Below are 24261 nucleotides of genomic sequence, written 5' to 3'. Positions count from 1 at the left end.
AGAGAGAGGGAGAAGCAGAATCCGAAGCAGGCTCCAGGCTCCGAGCTGTCATCACAGAACCTGACGTGGGACTCGAACTCATGAACTGTGAGATCGTGACCTGAGCCGAAGTTGGACCCTTAATCACCTGAGCCACCCAGGCGCCCCAACTTATTTATTATACCTATTGCTTTGTCTCTCTTCTTCCACGAGAATGGAAGGCCCCGTGAGAGCAGAGATTTTTGTCAATGTGCTTCACGAACATATCCCCAGAGCCTGAAACAGTGCATGTTGTGGGCAAGTAAATACTTCTGGAAGGCATGAGCGAACACACTGTGCAGCTGACTGCCTTATCTAACTGAATTTCGTGCCTCGGTAGCCCCTCCTCACTGGTCTTGGTCCTGCTTTTTGGGCCACGGGCCTGTGAGTGTGTCCACATTTTCAGAAGACCACCCCTGTCTTCTATTATTTGGTTCCCCATAATCGATGCCCCCAAATGCCCTCTCTTGCCTAAAAATGTCCAGACTCGTCAGCTAATCCTTTGTCCTGGGTCCACCTCGGTCCTCAAGACGTGCTCTGGCTGTCAGTCTTCAGATTCTGACAGGCATTGCTGAAGGAGGGCTCTAGAGGGACCACTGCCCCCCACCCATCTGAATTGCCATTTCCCCTTCATGTGAGTCCACCAGGAGGGCCCAAGGCAGCCCCACTGCACGAGCTGAAGGAGCAGCTAAGAGGGGGCCGTCCTGATGGTGGGGACAGGCCAACAGGCCAGGGGGGTGTCCCTCCCTCCACACAGAGGAGCCTCGGTTGTCCCCAGCAAAGGGGATTTCCACTCAGGGACAGCCGGGATGGACTTGCCTCAAGGAAGGGCTAAGAATGGGACAGGATTCTGACGGAGACTTTTCTGTCTCGGTTTCAGAAGGCCCCTCCTGTCTCTCCGAGTCTCCCCCTCCCCCGCCCCCCTCCGTCACGCCCGCGCCCCCCCCCCCCCTTCCCCAGTCCGTTGTCTGAGTTATTCACATTCCGGAAGCGCTGATGTGGCACTAAATATTCCTAGGGCTCCAGCCTTCTGCCCCAGGGGCCCAGCGTCATCTCTCCGAGCCTGCTTTCTGGAATGTTTTTGATACGAAGCTCCCTGGTAGGTGAGGAGAAGGGCCCTGCAGCATGGGATCTGCAGCCCAGAGTCTGATATCTCTGCGGCTGTGGTAACAGACCTTCTCTCCCACCTAGATTCTTCCCCAGCGGGCTTCCCCCATATCCACTCCCTCTCCTGCCTACCATGTCTACTTAGAAGAGGTTGAGCAAACGGACCCCAAGGAGGACAAAGACCTCAGGACCAACCACCTCTGGGTTCCCTCTCCTTCCCAGAAATTCTAGGCACCCCACCCCCCTTCCCAGATATGTTGATAGGACATGGCTGCAGGCGCTGTGGCCTCTCTCTCCCCCACATTCCTGCCTTCCGTCCTCTGTGGCCTCCCCTCTCCCTTCCCATCCTGTCCCCCAACTTCAGCTTCTCCCCACTCCCACTCACCCCCTTTTTTCTCAGTTCCCTTTTGGGGCTTGTGGAGGTGAGGGGGAAGGCACTTCGGGAGAGGGAAGTGCCAGATTTCTTGTGCCTGGAAAAGAGCCTGGCATATAATAGATGCTCAATAGGTATCTGTAGTTCCATTCACTGCCCATCTCCCTCCCAGCCCGATACAGGTTCGATGAGCCCCCCAACCCCGCTAAGATTTGGCATCCCGCAGATCTGGATTTGGGTTCTGGTGTTCCCACTTGCTAGCTAGGCGAGTCACTTCGTGTTTTCAAGTCTCAATTTCTTCTGTACATGAGAATGATAAAACTTGCACTGAGCTAACGAGGCCATCGCGAGCATCAAGTAACAGACATAAAGTGCTTGATATATATGTCCTTAATAAACGGTAGCGCAATTATTATCTCTTAATTGCAATTCTCTTCCGTCATCCAAACTCCCTGTCGACCTTAGCTGAACTGACAACAATTTTTCTGCTGAATTTTATGTATTTTTATGCATGCCAGCTTGCTGGCCAGTCTGCAACCTCCTTGAGGCTGGGATCTTAAGTGTGGCACCAGGGACACAGCAGTTCTGTCCTCCACAGAGCTTAGCACACAATAGGGCTGGATTCCAGAATTGAATGAATAAGTGAGCACAGCCAACTCCATAGCTGAACTCCATGCTTCTTGAGGGGGAAAGACGCTCCCTTCTATTTTGCCAGTGTCATCCAGGGTCTCGCCCAGAGCCCCAGCACTCGGTAGGACCTCCGGGGTGCCAGACCGAAACACCCCCGTTGTAAGCCTACGCACCTTCTTGTTTGCTCTCGCATCTTGACCCGGTCGTTGCCTTGCCTCCTCCCGCTTCTGTCCCAGACCCAGTGACTGTGCCTGCCCCCCCCCCCCCCCGGATGCAAAGAGGAGACACTAAGGTCCAGATGCTCTACCCCAACAGGACAGGTGTGCCATGCAGCCGGCCAGGACTGGGGATGTTCGGGGGAGGGGGGTGTCGGGAGCAGCGAATGCCAGCTGCAGCTTGGGCAGGGGGGAGGGAGCCCGCCTGAGCCGGAGCCAGCCGGCTGCCGGCCTGCACTTTGTCCTTATCCTCCCTTTCATCCCGGCCCCGCTGAGCCCGGGAGTTTCTCAATGGAGCTGGCGTTTGGGGAATGCTCCGCAGGGGGCCGAGAGGGCTGGCCTACGAGGGGGGCATTCCAAGCATTCTTTATGTCCCGGCGGAGTCTGGCGGTGGGGGCCAGAGGGGTAGCAGCCGCGCAGCACTGGAGGAAAGGGGGTTTCTCTGGAGGGAGAGAATAAAGGCAGAGGGGTGGTCTTTAAGCTTGGGGCGGGGGACAGAGGTGGCTGGGGGAGGGGTGGGAGCAGGGCTGTATGATGCAGCAGACTCAGCCCTTCCCTTAGGGCTGAAGTCGAAGAGGAAGACCAAAGTGGGAACCTCCGTCCAGGGCTCTCCCACCTGTGTGCTCCACAGGCTAGAACCCCGGACGGCGGCAGCACGGGAGCCTTTTGGAACTAAGAGCTGGGCTTTGTTGTTGCGTTTTGCTTTTTTTTTTTCTTTTTTTAATTAAAAAAAAAATTTATTTATTTTTGAGAGAGAGACAGTGAGAGCAGGGGAAGAAAAGAGAGAGAGGGAGACGCAGAATCCGAAGCAGGCTCCAGGCTCCAAGCTGTCAGCACAGAGTCCGACTCGGGGCTCGATCCCACGAACTGTGAGATCATGATCTGAGCCGAAGCCGGTTAGAAGTTGGATGCTCAACCGACTGAGCCACCCAGGCGCCCCTGTGTTTTGCTGTTTTTTAAGCAGGTGCCCCAGTTCCCGCCTATGACAGCCCAGGGGAAATGTGGGTTAAGAGAAGGCTCGAAGGCCTGCACCCCACCTGCCCAAACAGAACAACAGAGGCTATCTTCCAACCACGGTTCTGGTTTTAATGCAGGGGTTCTCTCTAGCCACGGTGGAAGGGAAGAGGGACCATCAGGTAGACAGAATCAGGGCATGGTGGGAGGGAGCCAGAGACCCCCTCCCGGACAGTGCAGTGGGACATGTGATTGATCCCCTCCCCCCATGATCAGTAGGGAATCACTGCAAAAATATCTCCCTGTTCACAAAACTTAGGCATCACAGTGGACTTCCCCAGAACATAGTATTCACATTATTGAAAAGAGCTAGATTCACTTTTTTAAAAACACAGGGCTGAACACATAAAAATAAATAAGGGCATCCCAGGGTCCGGAAAGCCCAGAGCAATAGACACTCCATTCTCAGTAGCAGGAGCAGCTTGGAGGCCAGAGAGGTTCAGAGTCTTCGAGGTCCAAGGTGGGGTCCAGGGGAATCTGGGCCCCTTGAGATGAAGTCCGATAGCAGCAGCCTGAGCCTTTTTGAGTCTTTTAGATCCCTAGCAGCGACTCCAGGAGGCTTGGGCCGGGTTTGGAGGACGGGAAAGAGGAGAAAACCTTCGAGGAGATAAAGGTTGGGTTCTCTTACTGTTGAGATAAATAAGGAAGGGTACACGGTAGGAGACCATTCCCAGGACGCCCCAGGCACATTGCGGGGGCGCCACATTCCAGTTTTAGTGGTTGATGGGGATGGGACCTGTATCTGAGGAGTTTCCTTCCCCACCTTAGCAGGAAGTCACCACGCACAAAACTTACTGCAAGAAAGGAGACTGGCACTGAGAGAGTGTTCTTTCCTGGTGTCTGCGGCCCTACTGTGCGAACCAGAAGCGGGCAACCCGGACTCTCGGCCACAGGCCTTCCCCTCCTCCCTCTACTAGCTTCCCCTCTACTCTCTTCTCTGCTCCACAGGGCCAAAGACTTGGAACCCTCAATGCACTTGACTTGCCCACTTCCCGTCCAGCCCTCTCTAGGGCTCAAGTGCAAACCACCTCAGCCTTCCTGGCCAGGATACTAGTCTCAGGAGGCAGGGGCGGTGGTGGTCTCCCCTCAGGGTGCAGCTGCATTTTAGAGCCTACCCAGGATGGGGCGGCGCCCCCCCCCCCACCCTCAGCTGAGCTTTGAGCAGACCCCCAGTGCCTGTCGGTAGGCCTCTGTCACCTCCTGGCAGTCGGTCAGGGAAAAGCAGCTATCCCCCAGGGGGTCCTGCCACCAGCGCCTCAGGCCTCTGCTTCCAGGGCCCTCTGCGGGGGGCTCCTCAAGCCCCATGAGGTTGTCCACAGACACACAGCCCCGCAGCAGGGGCTCGGGGAGCCGTTCAGGCAAGTCCAGCTGGTCAAATGACTCAGAGGACAGGATGCTGTCCTCACTCATAGCCCCGGAGGGGCGGCTGGCCCGGGCCAGAGGGTGAGGGGAGGCCAGTTCATCCAAGGAGCCGAAGGTGGAGGGGGTTGGGAGCTCCAGGGCTGTGCGGGAGAACTTGCCATTGTGTTTGAGGATGCCTTTGCGATGGAGGGGCAGCCCTGAGGCCTGGGGGGGCTTCTGCTCCTCAGAGTCCCCACTCACAAACACATCGCCGGCGTCCAGGAGCTCCCCAGATTCACTGGGTTCCGGAGAGGAGTAGTAGCCAGATTCCCGCTGCCGAGACTTCTTGAGGATGCCCTTCTTGGGGAGCAGGGGGGCGGCCTGCCCTGGGCTCGCAGGGCCCAGGCTGGGCTCGGGGTCTGCCCTTGCCCCTTCTGACAAGGTTGGTGCCTTCTTCTTGAGAATGCCCTTCGGCAGCTTGAGGTTGCCCCTGCCGGGACGGAGAGAGGGATCGTCAGCCAGGTCCCCCTGGCGAGACTGGGCCATGTCGTTCTCTTTGCGGGACTTCTTGAGTGAATGCTGGCGCTCCAGGCCTGGGGCGATGCTCCCGCCTCCAGGCGCGTGCTGCTTGAAGAAGCTGCAGACCTTGGCCCCATTCTCCAGGAGCGGGCGAGAGGACCGCCGCAGCCAGTCAGCCATGGAGGCCCGGCCAGAGTCGCTGCCAGGGTGCCCGCCCTCGTGCAGAGCCTCCTGCTCCCCCACGCGGGTGGCATAGCCCCAGTTGACCCACCAGTGACTGGCCACATCCTCCAGGGTGGCTCGGCGGGTGGGGTTCACCATCAACAACCACCGGATCAGGCCACAGGCATCTGGAAGGCAAGAGACAGGGGCTTCAGGCTGGCAGCCACGAGAACGGGCACCCCGCAGCCCCTCTCACTGGTTACCCCCACTTGCGCTAAGGCTTCTCAGTCCTGTGTCAGATATGTCCACTCCCACCTGCGCTCCGTACACGCCACAGCCCACGTGGCTCCCCACAGCCTCCAGCTTTCAGGGATTGACTCTGCCCATTTCTTCTTCCATCCCTCGACCCCCCAGGACCCTGGCCCCTTCTTAAAAAAATTTTTTTTTAATGTTTATTTATTTTTGAGAGAGACAGTGTGTGTGTGTGTGTGTGTGTGTGTGTGAGCAGGGGAGGGACAGAGAGAGAGGGAGACTCAGAATCCAAAGCAGGCTCCAGGCTCTGAGCTGTCAGCACAGAGCCCGACGCAGGGCTCGAACTCACAGACAGTGAGATCATGACCTGAGCCGAAGTCGGAAGCTTAACCGACTGAGCCACCCAGGCGCCCCCTGGCCCTTCTTTAGCCTTGTTGTACGTTAGTGTATTCTCCTTCTCTTGGCTGAATGCGACCCTGAGGGTAGAGACTGTGCTTAAGAGGAAACCAAGGTTCTCACACCCTGCTTCCTGCCTTCTCCACTGGGTGTGAAAGGACAAAGAGACTTCCAAGGATGAGGACTCAAGCAGGTGGAAATGAGGAAACTGCAGCAAAGATGGTCCAAGTTCAACCACCAGAAGCCCTTCCCAAATAGGATATAGCATCTCACAAAGGAGAGAAGAGATACCCCTTCCTTCTCGGAGGTCACAGACCCTGGAGGCAGAGAGATGACAGCAGGAGGGGGTGGTGAGGAGCTACCCCCATCGACAGTGGGTCATCTTCTTTACTTCCCTGCCCCCACTTGGTTCCTGCCTCAGGAGCTAGGGAGGGACACACGGGGCCTGGATGAGAACACCCACGCCTCTCACTCACCAGAGGGTTTAAGCGGCTCCCTGTAGGACCCGTTGCTGATCTGTTTCACCAGCGTCTTATGGTCCTGCCCATCAAAGGGCATGGTACCATGGACCAGGATGTACAGAAGGACACCCAAGGACCAGCTGTCCACCTGAGGGAGGGCGGGCGAGAGACAGGGAGAGTGTCAGCAAGGATGCCCGCATGCCCCAGGCTGGCGGGCTTGTGGCGACGCCAGAGAAGAAAGGGATACACGCTGGAGAACTCAGGGGCTGGGGCACCTGAGGACCACCTCCTTCTAGTAGTACCCAGGAACAAAGCTGGTGACACTGTAGAAGGGACTGAGGTTCGTGAGGAAAGGTGTGGTCAATTGCCTGCCCTTGGGAGGGGCAGCCACAGACCAGAGCAGTGGTGAGGTCACCCTTCTGGGCTAGGATGGGGTGGTTGTGAGAGCGCCCGCCTCTCCAGGGAGTCTGGGTGGGTGCCAGGAAAGAGAACGGGAACCCGGAGGGCGAGGGGGCACAGAACCAGACCAGGGGTCAGGAGACATAAGTTCTTGTCCCAGTTTTACTGTTCTTGTGAGGACCTGGCAAGTCACTGAAGGGTAGGGGGCTGAGCTTTGGGCTCTGGAAGGAGGGAAGAAGCTGGAAAGCTAGCCCACCCCTCTGAGAGGATCTCGAGCCACAGGGGGTGCCGAGGCAGGCCGTGGGTGGAGAGTAGAGACTCACCTCTGGGCCCGTGTAGGGTTTCCCGTTGACGATCTCAGGTGAGGCGTACAGGGGGCTCCCACAGAACGTCTGCAGGAACTCGCCCTGGCGGTAGAGGTTGGAGAGCCCAAAGTCTGCAATCTGTAGGGTCGGGTCAAACACAGGTGGGGGTCATACCAAGGCCTGGATTGTTCTGCAGCTCTTAGCCTGCCCCTCTCCCGATCCCAGGGAAACCCCGGCCCTCGCAGGAGGAAAGTGTGCCCATGCCCCCTGCCCCCTGAGCACAGCTCAGGCCCTGCAAGAGACAGCCTTGCGGAGGTCATGTCCATGAGGAATGCCTAGGTGTGTGGGGCCTCCAGGGTCCTCAATGCTCCCCAGGCCTCTTTGCTTATGCTGTACCCCACTCCAGGGATGCACTCTCCTGCCTATAAACATCCTCCTGACCTGGCAAGCCCACCTCCCCTGACACCTCCTTTTCGCACAAAGCCCAATGGCTGGCTGTAGTCCCTGCTCATCAGTCTTCCTCCTCATACTGTCCTGTCAGTATGTCCCCCGTGCTCACCTCCTTCTGCCCCTCCCCCTCCTGCAGCTCTTCGCACAGGTGTGACCCATGGATGGGAGTCAACAGACAACTACTAACTGAAGGAAGGGTCTACCAGATGTACAGAGAGAATCAACTTCTCATGCCAACCCCATGGCCCTCAGAAGCAAGCCAGCCCCATCAGTGACTACCACGTGAGGCCTGGCCTGCCCTTCCTAACAGAGGGCTCATCTCTGCCCAGATCTGGGCGGGAACACAGTGGCAGGAGCCTGGGGTCAGCCCAGTAGAGCTAAGAAGCAAGAGCGAAGTCAGAACAAAGATCAGAGCTGTGGTCAGAGCTCAGGAAAAGGAATCTTCTCCCAGGACTCCCTGAGCCATCTGATACTGCGGACTTGAGAGGCCCCAAGCCCGTCTTCTTACTTCCCAGGGAGACCCTTTCCCCTAACTGTCCTCAGATACAAGCAGAGGCCAATGCCCTGCTTCTCCTGGCCTCTTCACCCCCAGCAGAGGGTCATGTGTGCCCAGGGTGGGGAGGGGCTGTTTATGAAGCTCTGGCTTCTTCATTTATAGTTTTATTGGCCTCTTATCGAGCAGTTACCATTTGAAGCCCATAAAGACGCAGATGATTGGTACAGATGGGAAGGTTCGTGCCTGTCTGGTTACGTGAGTTTACTGGCTCTGGCTCCCCTCCCCCTGCTTAGCATCAAAGAAAGCCCCACCCGGCTCCAGGAATTGGCTGGGTAAGGGGAATGAACTCAGTGCCAGGGTGCTTCAGGGCATGAGTTCAAGGGTCACGGAAGGGAAGGGACTGTGTCCTGGGTTCAGGAAGATTCTGAGGAGTGTCCGAGTGCAGGATCAAAGCCCTCCCAGGTACCTGCAGGGGTCAGCCCTTGCCATTTCCCCCTTCTAGCCCCGAGAGCTGAGCTTATCTCATCAGCATGAACCTCTCAGACCTAAGCTTAACCACTCAGGCATGGGAATTCAGAAGCTGCAGGGGGCAGAAAGCTGGTGCCGGGATGCGTGGTCTATGGAGAAAAGTACCAAAGGGCTACCCAGCTGCGACAGATTAATGTGCGTGTGCATGTGCACATGTGTGTGCGTGCAGGCAGGTGGGGAGAACTCGGGCTGTGACCCTCTCTCCCTGCCAGTCCCAAGGTTATGTGCAAAGGCTGATCCTGGATCTCGACTCCAGTTGGCCTTATGGACGTCAAGAGCACTGGCTGAGGAGTCAGAAGACTTTGGTTCTAGCCCAGGCTCAGCCACTCCCTTGCCATGGGATCTTGAGTAAGTCACCGCTTATCTTGAGGCCTCAGTTTTTCATCCATAAAAAGAGGTACTGGAAAGGATGACGGCTGAGTTCTCTACTGTTACCAACATCTAAGTCTCAGCTTTGCTCAACTCCTTCTGGAGTCCCCTAAGCACTTGGAGATAAACACTCGGCAGAAAGGCTGTGGTGGGGCAGGGAAGCTGCTGGAAACAAGCAGCGGGGCTCACCTTAATATTTCCATTGGCATCTAAGAGGATGTTCTCCAGCTTGAGATCACGGTGGACAACCCCATTCTGAAAGAGAAAGGGCAGAAGGATGGTCAGGGAGAGGTCGCCACGGAGGGACAGGACGACACGAAGGCCTCGCCTGGAAAGTGAGGAAAACACAAAGGGGGCCAAGTTGGGGGAACACAGGCAGGCGAGGGATACCCATCTCACTGGAACACAGCGCAACAGACCCAGGCCCCTCCACTCCCGAGGGAGTCAGCCAGAGACGCCAACATCCCCGAGGCCCAGAGTCCAGATGGAATTTTGCCTCTGTTTCTGTCTCCCTGCGGGATCCTGGAGGGGTCATGGAATCTCTCTGGCTCAAACCAGCCCTGGAGAACCGGCAGGAGGTCGCTCACCTGGTGGCAATAGTGCACGGCCGAGACGATCTGCCGGAAGAAATGGCGGGCGTCCTGCTCGCTGAGCCGCTGCCGCTCACTGATGTAGTCGTACAGGTCGCCCCGGCTGGCGTACTCCATGACGATCACAATCTTGCTGCTGTTCTCAAACACTGGGGCAGAGCAAGGCAGGAACGTGAGGTCCCTCCAGAGTACACTGTTCCCCACTGGAGGGGTGGGGGGTCACACACGCCTCCCTGGCCCCAAACCAGACAGGACCTTTGTCCAGGGATGTCTGCCAACGGGACGGGACAGTGGCAGGTAAGAGCAGGAAAAGGGGCCTCTAAAGCTCCCACCATCTTCCAGGAACCACGAGGTAAGGCCAAGGGAACTGGCTTAGCCTCCTTCTCTTTGGAAGTTCAGGCTTTTGAGGAATCTTAAAACTACCCTGCAAATTTCCCAGGAAGGCAGGAATCAATGGATGAGAATGAAAAGTCAGGTTCTCTGCCTCAAACTCTGGTACTGTTTGGCCTTATGACCACGGGCAAATCTCTTCTAGATACATCAGTAAGAATACAGGTTTGGGGTTTGAATCCTGGCCCCATCACTTATCAGCGGGGTGACTTTGGCCAGTTTTTCAACCAGGGTGCCTCAATTTCCTCATCTGAAGAGCGGGATATAATGGCAACCTCACAGGACTGGGTAAGAAATAGATGAAAGTCAGTGATAGCTCTGGGGCTGGCTGAGCAGGCGGGCGTAGGGTCTGATATAGAAACAAGCACTCCATAAATCGTACCTACTGTCATAGTTACGATCAATATCCTCGTGCATAAACTTGAAAAATAATTCCCATAATAATGTTTGCCTTGAGGATCAGAAGAGGGATAAAAAGGGATAGGAAGGTGGCTTGTGAACTACACAGTACCATGGAAAGCGGAGATAAGATATCTATTACCCTCAGCATCTTTGACTTCCTGGCAATCGGCCTCCCCCAAGCTCACGTGCCACTCAGGCTTTGCCCTGGCTCTAGCCGCTCAGGCTTTTGCCCTGGCTCTAGCCGCCTGGAAAGGTAGGGAAGGACTGGTTCACCAAACTGGCCCTTTGGCTGGGTATGTGTCAGAGCATGTATGTCCGTGACATTGCATCTTTGTGTCGAACGAGTCCTAGGAGTCTGGCTTGCTCAGCCAGCCCCAGAGGCACTGTTGTCTAGCCTGTGACAAGGAGCTGAGAGAGCAGGCTTCTCCCAAGAGGGATCCCAGGTGCCAGGCTATTGGATACATGGCCAGGAGCCAGCAGGATTGTGCTCTTTTTCCACTCCCACATGAGTGCGTGGACCTGACGCATGGTGGCCCAATCTCCCGGGGCCGGGGGCGGTACCTAGATGAGATCCTACTGCTGTGGTTCTCCATATGCCTGTAAGGGTGCGTACAATCTTTGTGTCATGCAACTGGAGGTCAAGAGCCAGCCAGAGTACGTCCTGGAGAGCAGCTAGATTCCGAAGACTGGAGCCTTCCCCTGGTTCATATCTCCCGGAGATTGGCAGGGGACGAATGGGGTGGAGGGGCCTGCCTGTCACACAGTAACTGTGACACCCCTACAATCACAGAATCTGAGGTGCAGGCAAGTCCACAGACTAAGCTTCAAGACTCAGTTCCCAGACGTAGCTGGAGGTATGGGTGTGGGGGAGAATTCACACACATACACTCTCTCTGCCCAATCACCAAGCTCAACCTGGCTTAACCAATACTCTGTCATCTACCCACTCTTCCCTGGGGGAAATACAGAGAGATACAATTAGCCTCCTCAGCCATTTGCCCGGGATCCCTGTGAGACAGGCTCAGGCCACGGGGCCATGTCGGTGGCTCTGCTCTTAGTCTTTCCACGAACAGAACCCAAGAGAAGAGACTTCTGTCTTACTTCCCACCAGGAATATTCAGACAGAGGGCAAAGCCGCAGGCTTCCCCTCCTCCCTCCCTCCCTCCCGCTGCTACTGTTCTGGCTGGTTTCTCATCTAACCGATATTATGTAAAGGCTGGAAGCAGACAGGTGTGCGTGGGAGGGTGCTCCCCCTCTTTTACTCATCACTCTCTCTTGCTCACTTTGTTGTCTGGGTCACAGGGAGCAGGGCAGATGGAGTAGAAAGCCGGCACTGATGTCGGAGCAAGAGGAGGCTAAGAAAGATGAGAAAAGGTAGGAGCCGGCCCCATGGCAGGAATGGTTCAGAGCCCAGGTCAGATTCTAGAAGGCCGGCTCTTGGGACGTGTGAAGGATAACACCCACGCACCCGAGACAGGTGAAGGTCTCTCCGTTCGTTCCAGCCTCCCCCAGGATGCTAAGGATCTCATCGGGTTGGGGAGGTAGTGTTCAATTATGGAAAACCTAATAACAACAAGAAAGCCTACGGTCCACGGAGTTCCTCCCATGAGCTAAATACACAGTGACATTTAATTTGATCTTTGCAACTACCCTGTGATGTAGGTGGGACTGTCCCGGTCTACACATGAGGAACTGAGGCCCACCCAGAGCCTAATTAAATTCGTTGCCCAAAGTCATAGAGCTGGGTTTCAAATCCACCTTTTGTCCAACTCTAAAGTCTGGGTCTTTTCCACTTCTTTGTGTCCTGTTCTGACTGCTCCTACACACACACACACACACACACACACACACACACACTGCTTCGAATGCCCTGCCTCTGTACCTTCGTGGATGGCAATGATGTGGGGGTGGTTGAGTGATGACATGATCTCAATCTCTCGCCGAATGTGCATCAAGTCTTGCTCATCTTTGATTCTGTCTTTCCGGATTGACTTGATGGCCACCTGGGAACAGAGAATGCAGGAGACTGAGGAGAAGGTTTTGGCAGATAAAGGCATCCGTAGATATTCTGGGAGTGCTGCCCCTGGCCACCTGTCGCTGCTAGAAGTCCACTGCGTGCACCCAGGGAAGCCATTCCATCCCTCACCAGGGCAGGTGACAGAGAGGCTGGAGAGCACCTTCCCTAGAGAAGGTTTAAACCTGGGTCGGGTGCAGTCTACACAGCAGGGAGGCGTATGGGCCAATGACCTCACCCAGAGTCCACAGATGAACAAGGAAAGTACAGCCTGCATCTGTAAGGCCCATGCTTTGTGATTTACAAAGCAAATTTACCATACGGCGCCATGATTACGATGGGGCTGGTTTTGCTCAGCACTGGATCCCTGAGGCCACGCGTCGTGCCTGGCACACAGTAGGCACTGAATAAGTGTGTGTTGCATTAGTAAGTACGCCGGCCCTCCCAACAGTCCTGAGAGGCAGGCACAGAGTTTCATCGTCCTCATATATAGGTGGAGAAAACCGGTACCCAGAGAGGTGAAATGACCTGTTCAAAGTCATATTAGTTACTAACGGGCATAAGCACGAATGAACTTTGAAACCATAATGCTAAGTGAAAGAAGCCAGACACACAAGTGCAAATGTTCAATTCTCCTTATACGAGGTAACCAGAATAGGCACGCGCACAGGACAGCAAGTAGACTAGAGATTACCAGGGTGGGGGATGGCAGAGGTCGGGGTAGAGGTGGGGGCGGCCGGGAGCTTATTGTTTAATGTGTCCGAAGCTTCTGTCCGGGGTGATGAAAAGATTTTGGAAACGGATAATGCTGATGGTTGCACAACACTGTCATTGTGCCTAACAGGTCACTGAACTGCAAATTATATGTTCTGTATATTTTTCCACAAAAAAAAAAAAAAAAAAATTATCAAAAAAACACCCATCCCTTCAGTCGAGGGCAGGAATGTCCCTCTCCTAACAACAAACAAACAAGACAGCGTCCTCTGGTCTGGTCTTGGCAATCTCCGCTGCAAAGGTGAAAACACCATATAAGGAGTCAGCCCTCAGGCTGGTTAAGTGCGGTGGGTTCAGGAAGGGCGGAGGCAACAGGAAATGGAGAAGGAAGTGCCAGATGCCATCGCTGGTAAGCAGGACTCTTAGCCGCTGAGGAGTCTCTGTCCTTTCCCTGCTCTGTCCCACTCAGCAGCCGCAGGGACAAAAAGAGGAGAGGGACAAGGGCCCTTCCGTGTGTGCAGATGGCTCGGGCCTGGGGAGCGCCAGGGGAGTTGGGGTGGGGGGGAGACCTCCGAGCTCTTGTCGCTGTCCCCAAGGGAGCAAGTCCCGCCCCCGCTCCGGGCCTGGGTTTTCTTTTCTGTGAAACACAGGCTGAACTAAGAGGTGTAAGGTGCGTTCCTGCTCTCAAGCTGTGAGATGAGCTGTCCAAACGTGGTTGGGGAGGGTGGGGGGGGGGGGAAGTGGTGGTGGCTCGGGCGCCGGGCAGGGGCCCGGGAGGGCTGTCACAGGGCTGGTCAGCTCCTGACAAGTCCTGTCCCAGGACACCAATGGTAAATTCAGGACTTCCTTTTGGGGGGGTGGGGGGAGGTGGACACGTTGTGAAAAAATCTGAAGGCACAGACCGAGGTAAACTGCTCCCCATTCAGTTTCCCGGGAGGGTTCGCCTCCCCTCAAGGTTCAAAAGGAGACAGGGAGAAAAAGGAAACCAAGCTCCAGGGGAGGGGCCTCTAATCCACCCTTTCACAGGGCTCTGGAGGCAGACAATGGCTTCCGGCTCGCAGGGACAGTGGCCGAGCGGGCCTGCGCTCCCCATCGGACAAGAATGCGGAACAGCCTTAATCCCATAAGGGGAGCTGCGCACAATGGCCAGGCCCGGTCACCCCGGCAACGGGCCAGGGATGGCGTGCCCTCCGCCCCTCTCCTCCCCTGGAGCTGCATCCTTGAAAGAGGGGAGGCCCAGCTCTTGTGCCCTCCCGGAGCAGAGCAGGGAGGACAATGGCAGCAGGAGGGACCTGTCGCCAGGGAGCCTCGTCCCCACGATACCAGAGAGGCCCCCGCTGCAGCTGCCGGGGACAGGGCTGCACCTCAGCGCCTTTCTTTGCGACCCGCCCCCGCTTCTGCTCCAAACCACCCTGATGAGCCAAGCAGAAAAATCTCTGGCTGAGAATTGAACGGAGGGGTGGGGATGGGGAGGTGAGGGCCTGAATCCTCCTCCGACTATGAGGAGTCAACTTGCAGAATCATTCTTGCACACCCTTCTCTCCATACCCCTTTCTCTCCCTGAAGGGGAGATTTTACGGGCTAGTTCTTTTCTAAACTTCCTTGTTTTAAAAATCAGACAGTAGATAAAAGTCGTATGAGCTCTTCAGATAAAGGGCCTTAAGTATTGTGTTAATAGACAGTAAAAGAAAAATCACATAAAAATCACACAACTAGATAATGAAACAAATAGTTGAGAGCTTAAGATGCACATATATGTAAGAACTAGGCATATTACAACTGTACACACAAACCTATACAAGGAGATAAATCATTACAGGCTTGGGGGGGAGAGATCGAACAAAGATAAAGCCTAAAAGAAATGAGGTTCCCGGGGTGCCTGGGTGGCTCAGTCGGTTGAGCATCCGACTTGGGCTCAGGTCATGATCTCAAGGTTCGTGAGTTCGAGCCCCGCGTCGGGCCCTGGACTGACAGCTCAGAGCCTGGAGCCCGTTTCAGATTCTGTGTCTCCCTGTGTCTGCCCCTCCGCTGCTCTCACTCTGTCTCTTGCATTGTCTCAAAAATAAATAAACATTAAAAAACCTTTTTTAAAAGAAATGAGGTCCCCCCCCCAAAAAAAAGGGGTCTGAGCAGCAGTAGGAATCCCTGAGTGGATAGAGAACACAGAAGTTGAGCCCCAAGATCCATTTCTTTCAACTCTGGAAGCCTAGGATTCCAACTCAGAGTTGTTCATCCTCAGTGAACAGTTCCATTCTTCTGCAAGCCCACTTGGGCCTCGAGGGCCAGGTCAAAGACCCCCGTGACACCCCCACATCCCCCCACCTCAAGTTATCCCCATTAGGTCCTAGGAGACTACAGCTTGGTTAGCACTTCCTATGAAGGAAACAAGGTAAGTCATCAGGCCTCCAAGCAGAGCGATGTGTCACTGCCCTGGTAGGGCTGGGCCACTCTTGCCCAACCTATCCCTGCCCCACAGGACAGGCCCCTAGCCATGTGCTGTCCAGCTTGTCATAGTAAAGAAGATGCAGCAACAGCTCAGGCCTAGAAGGAGCTCGGCATCCAGAAAGCGTTCAACAACTGTTTACTGGTGAACACAAATCACAAATAAATAGTTATTGGCTAAGTCATCGGGCTGATCCCTGACTGATGTGACCAGTGCCCAGATAGGATTTTCTGCCCTTCTTCCACGGGTGGAGAGTCAGTCTCAGTTACAAGGACTAATTTGAGGGACCTTTGTTCTGATCTGCAAGCTGGTTGAGCAACCATTCTCTAGAATTAAAACAAACTAGAGCCAAGGAGGAGGGTAACAATTGCTGAATGGATCACCCAGAGGTAGGCAGGCCACATGCCTGGAGATAATCCTGGTTCATCCTGGTATAATTATTACTAGAGCCCCTTTTACTCCCCACGTACCTGAGTTTAGATGACATGTTATGTCGCCAGCCTACTCAGAGGGGGCAGGAAATCCAGGCGCAACAATTATGTGATAATGTAAAAGTGAGTGCCAGATCAGGTATCTGATCCTTATTTGTCCCTATGGCACCACGCAACTCAAGACAAGTCACTTAAATGAGCTGGTTAACTAGTGTGGCTAGTTTTAATGTCCTCATCTGAAAAATGAAAGGGCATTTATTTATTCCTCAAACATCTGCTAAGAATTACTATGTGCCTGGTGCTATGCTAGGTGTTAGAGATTTAGACAAAATATGGATAGTTCCTGCACCAAGGCCCTCAGCCCAAGGGGAGGACTGGTAATTAAATCCATGCCAGTCTAGGGTGACGAACAGGACAGTTGAGGTCCCTGCCTGCCCAGGGGCTCCAGGAGTGCAGACAAGAGTTTTCTTTGCCTGGGGGAACAGGGAAAACCATCTCTGGGAGAAAACTTTGTTTTCGCTCTTAAAGGATGAGTGGGGTTGGCCAAGCCAGGGGGAGCAGGGGGTGGTAAGGTAGGGAGGGGCAACAGAGCATTATAGGCAGAGAGAAAGGTTTGTGCAAAGGCCAGAAAGAAAGGAACCATTCATGAATTGGTACATCAGGACCTCTAAGCTCCCTTCCAACTTGTAGCATTTTCCGCTAAGGTTCTTCAGAAATGGGTCACCAGCTACTATGCCAGGAAGGTTCTGGCCAAAGATTGTTGTAACAGGTTTATTTCGATGCCCTAGGCTAGATCTATGTGAATCTGCCTGGGCAAAAAGTCCTATAGATGCTGGCCCACATTGCGAAGGGAGCAGGACTTATTCCCCACGCCCCACCCCATTTTGCAAATGGCAAACACTGAAGTCCAAAAAGGCACACTACTCTTCCAAGGTTCCCTGACGCACCGAGGCGGGACTACAGTGCAAGATGGAAGTGTTGCCTGCAGAAGCGGCCTTCTTGGAAGACAAAATTTCCCTGCAGGTGCCCTGCCCTGCCTCTAGCTCCCTGCTTCCCACCCCTGGAGAAGGGAATGCCTCGCACCCTGCCTTGGGCCCCGTGCAGCGCCACCAGCAGCCCCGTCCCACTTAGAGACCCACAGACCTGCCGGGGGAGATGCGAGTTGGGGCTCCGGTGGTTAAGCACCGCCTCCCCTGCAGGAACCCAGATCAGGAATAACCTGGATGTAGGAGAGGATGGCTGAAAGGCCTTAGAAACAGAAGATGTGCAGGTGCTGGTCCCCGGTCCCAGGAGAAAGGATGCAAGCTGGGCATCTCCGGTCATGGCTATCACTAGGGGTTGGAGCCAAGATCCTTGACTCCTCTCTGGCCTTGCACAGAGCAGCTGCCATCTGGGAGGTGGGGCAAGGAGCTGGAGGATGACCTATTTAGATAACGGAGGGGAGGTTAGGCCGGGCTGGGCTGGCCCGAGCAGAGTGGGGATGGGTCTGGGGGTGGCTCACCATCTCACCAAGCCTGCCAGAGAACCAGGCAGGGAGCAGGAAAGGGCTCTAGGAACGAAGGGAGACTGAGCCGCCTCCCCTGAACCCCATGCCGTGCCCGCCCCCTCCTCGCCACCCTCCTGCCCACTCTGCCAGGTTGCCAGGCAAGGCGCTTCCCTGCTCAGCCCTCTTGTGTGGTTTGGCCAAAGCCCAAGGACAAGAGTCGCCTGCAGCCGGAGCCTCCCTCCCTGCTGCTGAGCAGGGAGGTGCAGGAGAAGCTGGGAGGGCAGCGTCACGCAGAAGAGGCCTTTGGCAGCTGGCCAGGCAGAGCCTTCCTCTGGGAGCTGGGGCTAAAGGAGAGGACTCTGAACAAAGCAAAGACCAAAGTAGTTTGGCTTAGGAAAGCTCAGCACAACCCCTTCTCTCGCTCAGGGCAGGACAGACCCAGGATGGGGTATCCCAGGAGAGGGGAGGGCCAAGCAAAGCCAGCCTGGCTGGGATAATGACACTGTGTGTGTGTCAGCTGCCATGCTGAGCATGTTACATACATTATCTCATGTAATCTTCTGAGAACTCCACGAGGCAGGAATTATTATAATCCCCGCTACAGGGTCTGATTCCTTCATTGGCAGATGAGGAAACGGAGATGCAGAGAGGTCACATAGCTGGTAAGTGAGAGAGTCCGAATTGGAGCCCTTACGGTCTGAGTCTGAGCTGCCCAGCCTTCCCGACGAGGTAAAAACCAGGAATGTAGAGTAGTCCACCCACTCGGGATCCCTCGACATAGTCAGCATGTGTGGGGGTGGGAGTTAGTTCCCAGTGACTGTTCCCACCCTCAGCACTGCCTGGAGCTCTGGGAAAGGTGGCCCGGGCTAGCTGTTGGAATAACAAAGCACACGGAGGGAAGCCCGGGCTCAGCTCAAAGCAACTCCAAGTCCAAGACTCCTTGTTGGTCATCCATGGCCTGGGGTGGTCAAGTCAGGAGCCCGCGTCGCCGGCATGCCATTAACCAGCCACAGGACAAACCCCATCGTCTCTCTGGGCCTCAGTTTCCCCAACTGTCAATGAAGGAATCAGACCAGCCCAGTCATTTGCAAACATTTTGAAACGCCATGCAGCAGTCCAATATATAGAAGACACAGAAGCATCTCTGTCCCAGATCGCTATCCACTTGGACTCCCCTAATGCTCCTCGTGGCACCCCTTGGAGAGAAGACTGCCATGCAGATCACCCCAAAGGCTCTACCATTCCAGGGACCCACAGCAGGTGTTTTTCTTTTGAGGGGAGGGGTGGTAAGGGGAACTGGGAGAGTCACAGGAGGAAATGTCATTTGGATACCAGGAATGTGGTCAGAGACTAGAAGATCCAGGGCAAATATTTGTTTTTCCTTTGATGCCCTCCTGGAGTAGCCATTAGTCCTGCCCACCCACCCCTTCCTCTGGAGGGTCCCATCTGGCCCCTGATAATCTCATCTAAGTAGGCTGGGAAGGGGAAGTATGCTAGAAAGGTAGAGAGAATATTGGGATGGGAGTCACCCAGCAGGCTTTTCTCTGAATCCAGTCCCCACCAACAGCCTCTGTTGAATTGCCTCAGTTCAATGAACTGAGCCATTCCGGTGTCCTTCTCCCTCACAGAAGATCCTGAGGCACCAGGTCAGTCTCTCTCTCTCTCTCTCTCTCTTTTTTTTAATGTTTATTTACTTTTGAGAGAGAGAGAGAGAGAGACAGAGCACGAGTGGGGGAGGGGTAGAGAGAGAGGGAGACCCAGAATCCGAAGCAGGCTCCAGGGTCCGAGCTGTCAGCACAGAGCCCCACGCGGGGCTCGAACTCACGAACTGTGAGATCATGACCTGAGCCAAAGTCGGATGCTCAATCGACTGAGCCACCCAGGCGCCCCAAGGTCAGTCTCTCTTAAGGGAGGACAGTGAAGAGGCAGGGATGGGGGTGGAGTGGAGAAGACAGCTCCTCTCCAGAACTGAGAAATCACTAGCACAGCAGGCAGCTCTCCTCCAAGGAAGAGGGAGACCCTGAGCACATTCCCAGTAGAAGTACAAAGTGGTCTGTTGATTAGGGAAGTTCAGGGCAGACCCCGTTCCTACTGACCTGGGGCCCCTGCGGGAGGCCAGGGAGTACCTTCTGAATTCTCTCTGTTCTGATGTCATAAGAGCTGGAATCCCTGCTTCAGCCAATGAGGTTTGAAAACTGAAAGCTGGTTTATCTCATTCCAGAATCAATGACATCAATCTCTCTCTCTCTCTCTCTCTCTCTCTCTCTCACACACACACACACACACACACACACACAGGTGCACATACAGTGACCCAGGTCAAGAGTCTGATGGGATCTCAACTTCAATCTCAGTTTCCCAGTTTCTGGGCCACCCCAGTCCCCCAGCCCAGCCTGTCTATTTTCCAGCTGAGCGCCTGACAAAGCCTGAGCCCAGTGGTCTCAAGCCTGGAGCCTCACCGGGCCCTCACACTTTATAGAAAGAGAAAGAGAAAAGGAAAGCCAGGAAGTACATGATTGCCCAATAGCTGTAACCTGGCAGCAGGCAACTGGGGACAGTGCCAGGCCCTAGCAGGAAAAACATACTCGGTCCTATTGATGAGGCCATAATCCACTCCCTTTCTCCAGCATCCACTCTCCTTCACCAATGAAATGACTTCTTGAATTTCAAACCAGTTACTGGCTGCAAAAGCAAACAATCTGGGGAGGTGACTGTTCCCACAGCCAATAGGGTAAACCACAGACACACAGACAAACACACACACATGCATGTCTCATAACCAGTACCCATTGGAAGGTGGCAAAACAGTCAGTCCCTAGATCACCTGCCCTAAAAACCTTGCTAGAAATGCAAGTTATCTGGCCCCGTCCTAGACCTCTGGAATAAAATCCTCTGCAAGTGGAACCAAAGAATAAGTATTTTAAAAGAAGCACTCCAGGTGATTCCTATGCATGTTAAGTGCAAGTTTGTTAACTCACTTTTGGCAAATTTGCTACCCTTTCAGGGCTTGCCTTTCCGGATATAAGTATCAGTTCTGACTGCAGTTTCTATGTATCAGGATCAATTTAAATTCACGTTTGTATCTCATTCAATTCTAATAGCAACTTGTGAGGGAGGCTGTGGGGTTTTGTTTGTTTTTGCAGAAGGGGAAACTGAGTATAGAGAGAAGTTGCTCAAGGTCTCACAGATTACTACTATTTCTATTGCCTATACCCGCCCCTCTCGTAAATTAACTAGACAGGTTTCTGAAAAGGCCTCTCACCCAAAGGTATCTTGGGGCACAGTAGACTTTGCACCAGAGCCTTGTTTCACATTTCCCAGAATAAAAGACGCATCCTAATGAAACTCTGAGTCAATTTTAGAGCTGGAAAGGACCGAAGTGTCAAGCTTACTTCCCACCCACCCCAGTGCAGAACCCCACGGTATGCTGGGCTGCCAGATTATAAGAACTGAGTTGAGAAACTGGACCTCATACATTCATTCAACCACACACTCATTTACTAAACCCATCCTATGATCTGGCACCTTCTACTTCCTCTTCCCATTCCACTCTTTTGGACAGTCTGCTCCAAGTAAAATTCAACGTAAGTCTCCTCTTCTTTGGGGAGTTTTCTCATCTCAAGACAGGGCACTATCCTCTAGGCACCCTGCCTCAACCGTCCTCCTCACTTACTGGGCAATCATCGTATGCTGGCTAGTGTTGGGATCCCCAGGTCTACGACCATTGTCCCTACAATCACGGGCAGACATATCTGCAATGGATACCCCAGGCCCCCGCCCCCACTACACACGCGCGCGCGCGCGCAACCTCAGCATGGCCAAGGCTAAATGCTGGCCATCCCCCCCGCCCCGAGGAAGGCACTAGCCCCTGGCCCAGCCTCCATCCCTCACCGCCCGCGGACAAGTCCCAAGCCCGCCCGCCCGGCCGCGCCGCGAGAGGGAGCCGCACTTACCAAGCGCCCCGAGCTCTCCCGCGCCTTCTTCACCTTCCCGTAGGTTCCCTTGCCCAGGGTCTCGAGGAACTCGTAGCGGTGGCGCAGGTTGTGCTTGTGGTGGTGCCGCTTCACTGCCTGCTTCTTCATCTGGGGCTTGGGCGACTTGATGAGCCTGTCGGGCAGGGGCCGGGCAAGCTCGGTGGCCGGGGCGGTGGCGGCCGAAGGAGCCGGGCCGGGCCGCCGGGGGAAAGCCAACGGCTCCATGGCGGCCGGATGGTGAGCGAGGGCGGAGGGGGAACGTGCTGCGAGGGGAGAGGTAGAGCCCGGGGCACACGTCCCGCACCAGGGCTGGGAACTCACAGCCGCAGCAGAACGCGCGGCAAGTCGCCGCGTTCCAAGTTGTTATAAACGCTTCGAGCCGGAGGCCCTGGCCACGCCCCCCCGCGCGTCCATTGGCCTGCTCGCCGGCTGTGCGTGACCAGGACGTCCCGCATTGGCTCTCCCGGGCCTCCGGCCCCGGCTCCTCCCCCAGTCGAGGCCGGGAAAGGTGTCAGGGGAGCCCCGCCCACCTGGGCCCCGGAGGGACACGCACCGGGGATAGGGGACATCAGTGGGTACTACTGGGATCTGGAACTTTTGAAGGGCCCTGGAACTGTTCTTGCTTCCGAGTGGCACCCTGTCCTAGTTACAGCCACCTGTGGTCCTTCCACTGTACTGTGTTCTCTGTTATGAAGGGGCAATCTGACAGTTCTAGATGTCACCAAAGTATTTCTCCATCTGAGTACTTTGCATCTCTCAAGCCAAAAGTCTATGAAGTCACTGGATCACTTCTTTAAGACTATAAGGGGGGAAGGGGGAATGGAGAGGCATGGAGACTGAATCCAGCCAAGTGGGAGGGCTAGTGGAGAGCTGTTCCGGGGTTCTCACTTCACCTGTCTTCAGTTAGATCTACCTTGATTGGATCCCAGAAACGTGGTTCTGGAAAGTTCCTATCTCTTCATCAAAGAACGCTTCTAGGGTTGAGTGGCTCCCTCAAGATGTAGAGGAATTTTTGAAGTTTTGGAAGGAGTTGGAGCAGACAAAGGGAAACACCCATCCATTAAAAAATGCATTACAATCCTATTATTTAACTTGTGTTCCCTAAATCTGTGTATAGCTGTCCCCTCAAAGTTTTCCTCTCTGTGATTTCAGAGTCAGGAGGACGGTTGGTAGGTCATGAGATTTGGCTTGGTATTTAAGGCCTGGAGCACTGTCATTTACAAAGAAACGAAACTATCCATAGTCTGTCCTCCTTCCTCTAGATGCGAAGAGTAATAGGGAGAAAGAGACATTTCCCCTTGTGTCTTCACACTAACTGCAGTTTTTGAAGTGGGTCTTATTTTGCCAAAGGCCATCCAGCCGGTGAGAGTATGGTAGGGCTGGGATTCAGACCCCCAGGAGGATTGTGTCTCCAGCTGTGTACTCAGGACATCAAGATCAAGATCAAGATCAAGATCAAGAAGGACTACATCCCCAGTGACTGAATTTTGCATTTAGTGTCTGCCCACTTTCCTATTTCCACTGATCCTTTGATCCTTTCTAGTGTGTGTTAGGGATGGAGAATACATCCTTTGTAGCTAGAGAGGATCCACTTAGGCAGGAGACCAACCTCCCTTCCCCCAAATCTGAAGGGCCATGGGAGGTGGCAGCCAATTTGGTATTCTTCCCTCTGCCAGCCTCCCTTCTTGCTCTGAATCGTCTGAGAAATTAGAACAAGGCCTAGGTAACAGTTCCCTTGACCTGTGTCCCCTGAGATCTCCATCCATCCTGGGGGCCCAGCTGGCTGGGGCCATCCAGATGGACTAGAGTTCTTAAGAGGAAGCACAGGTAGTAGTAGAGAATGAACAGGGCTGAGTACTGGGAGACCTGAGTTCTAGTCCTGCTGACATCAACCAGTTCTGTGACCTTTTACCAATCACAGTAATCAGTCACTCTACAAATAAGGGGGCCCACTAGGTGCTGGGCCTATGGATATACGTGATGGTGACAAGGCGTACATGGTTTCTGCCCTCAGAGAATTCTCAGTCTAGTGAGAAATAAACAAGCAAATCCTAGCCAGAGGAAGGTGTGTTCAAGATGGGAGAAGAATGGAATGCCCTTGGGGTGTATAACAGGAGGGAGCCCCTAGCCTGGACAGGAGGAGGTCAGTCAGAGGCAGCTTTCAGAGACAGGGCCTTTTAAGCTGAGACCTGAAGAGTGGGAGACGGCCAGATGAATCAACATCTCCTCATAAACAAGGTGAAAGAATCATACAGATGAGCCTAAGTGTCCCTTGCAGGCTTAATCTAGATTCCTATGAATTCTTCCAGATATGCCCAAGACTGCTAGTGCACGGCTAGGCCCCCCAAAAGGCACTCAATGGATGCTTATGAACCAAAGAACATACATGCAATGTGATTCAAAGACTAAAGTGAAAGCATCTATAGATGATTGATTTTCCTCCATCACCGCTGAACTGGCCATGGCCGTGGGGAGTCGATCTCCTGCGCCTCCTGGGCCCTCCCCGCCCCACTTCAGCTTCCTTTGACCAGAATGTGAATCCCTCTTTAGGGGGCAAGCCAGGCATGATCAAAGACCCCAGAGAAAAGAGATCTGCCCTGTTCCAGCCAGGTGCAGCCTGATGGCCCCTGGGGGACTACAAGACAGCAATGATGAGCGGACCTGGCTGCTGTCTGTTCACAGAGACAGGCAAAGCAGGCAGACACAGACTCAGACAGAACCGGAACAGTTTGCGACTCGGAAATGAGCTTCACCGCTGAAACTCAACTCTCAGATTCCTTAA

General features: G+C 54.4%; 1 protein-coding gene across 3 annotated transcripts; it reads right to left on the bottom strand.

The window, feature by feature from the left end:
* Window positions 1-3408: 3408 nt before the first annotated feature.
* NUAK2 (NUAK family kinase 2) lies at window positions 3409-21858 on the bottom strand. Of its 3 annotated transcripts, XM_045456279.1 has the most exons (8): window positions 21459-21858; window positions 12300-12420; window positions 9623-9774; window positions 9225-9290; window positions 7211-7330; window positions 6504-6636; window positions 4878-5567; window positions 3409-3954 (listed from the first exon to the last, which is right to left on the bottom strand). In XM_045456279.1, the coding sequence occupies exons 1-8, from the start codon at window positions 21702-21704 to the stop codon at window positions 3797-3799; spliced, it is 1686 nt and encodes a 561-aa protein (XP_045312235.1). In that variant the 5' UTR covers window positions 21705-21858; the 3' UTR covers window positions 3409-3796. The 3 variants fall into 3 exon arrangements, with proteins under 3 accessions (XP_045312235.1, XP_045312234.1, XP_045312236.1); XM_045456278.1 differs by having other exon boundaries at window positions 3409-5567; XM_045456280.1 differs by lacking the exon at window positions 21459-21858 and adding an exon at window positions 19602-19734 and having other exon boundaries at window positions 3409-5567.
* Window positions 21859-24261: the final 2403 nt, after the last annotated feature.

This window comes from Leopardus geoffroyi, chromosome C3 (genome assembly GCF_018350155.1).
Source record: "Leopardus geoffroyi isolate Oge1 chromosome C3, O.geoffroyi_Oge1_pat1.0, whole genome shotgun sequence".
Lineage (NCBI taxonomy): Eukaryota > Metazoa > Chordata > Mammalia > Carnivora > Felidae > Leopardus > Leopardus geoffroyi.
The sequence above is the reverse complement of the archived record's forward strand: the minus strand, read 5'-3'. Positions and strand labels throughout refer to the sequence as shown.

What these genes read in the sequence shown, in the direction of transcription:
- NUAK2 (XM_045456278.1), bottom strand. Translation starts at nt 21,704, where the DNA reads ATGGAGCCGTTGGCTTTCCCCCGGCGGCCCGGCCCGGCTCCTTCGGCC. An exon ending in CATCATTGCCATCCACGAAG is followed by an intron (nt 9,775 to 12,299) that starts GTACAGAGGCAG and finishes GCTCTGCCCCAG; the next exon opens with TGTTTGAGAACAGCAGCAAG. An exon ending in AACCCTACACGGGCCCAGAG is followed by an intron (nt 6,637 to 7,210) that starts GTGAGTCTCTAC and finishes GCCCTCCCTCAG; the next exon opens with GTGGACAGCTGGTCCTTGGG.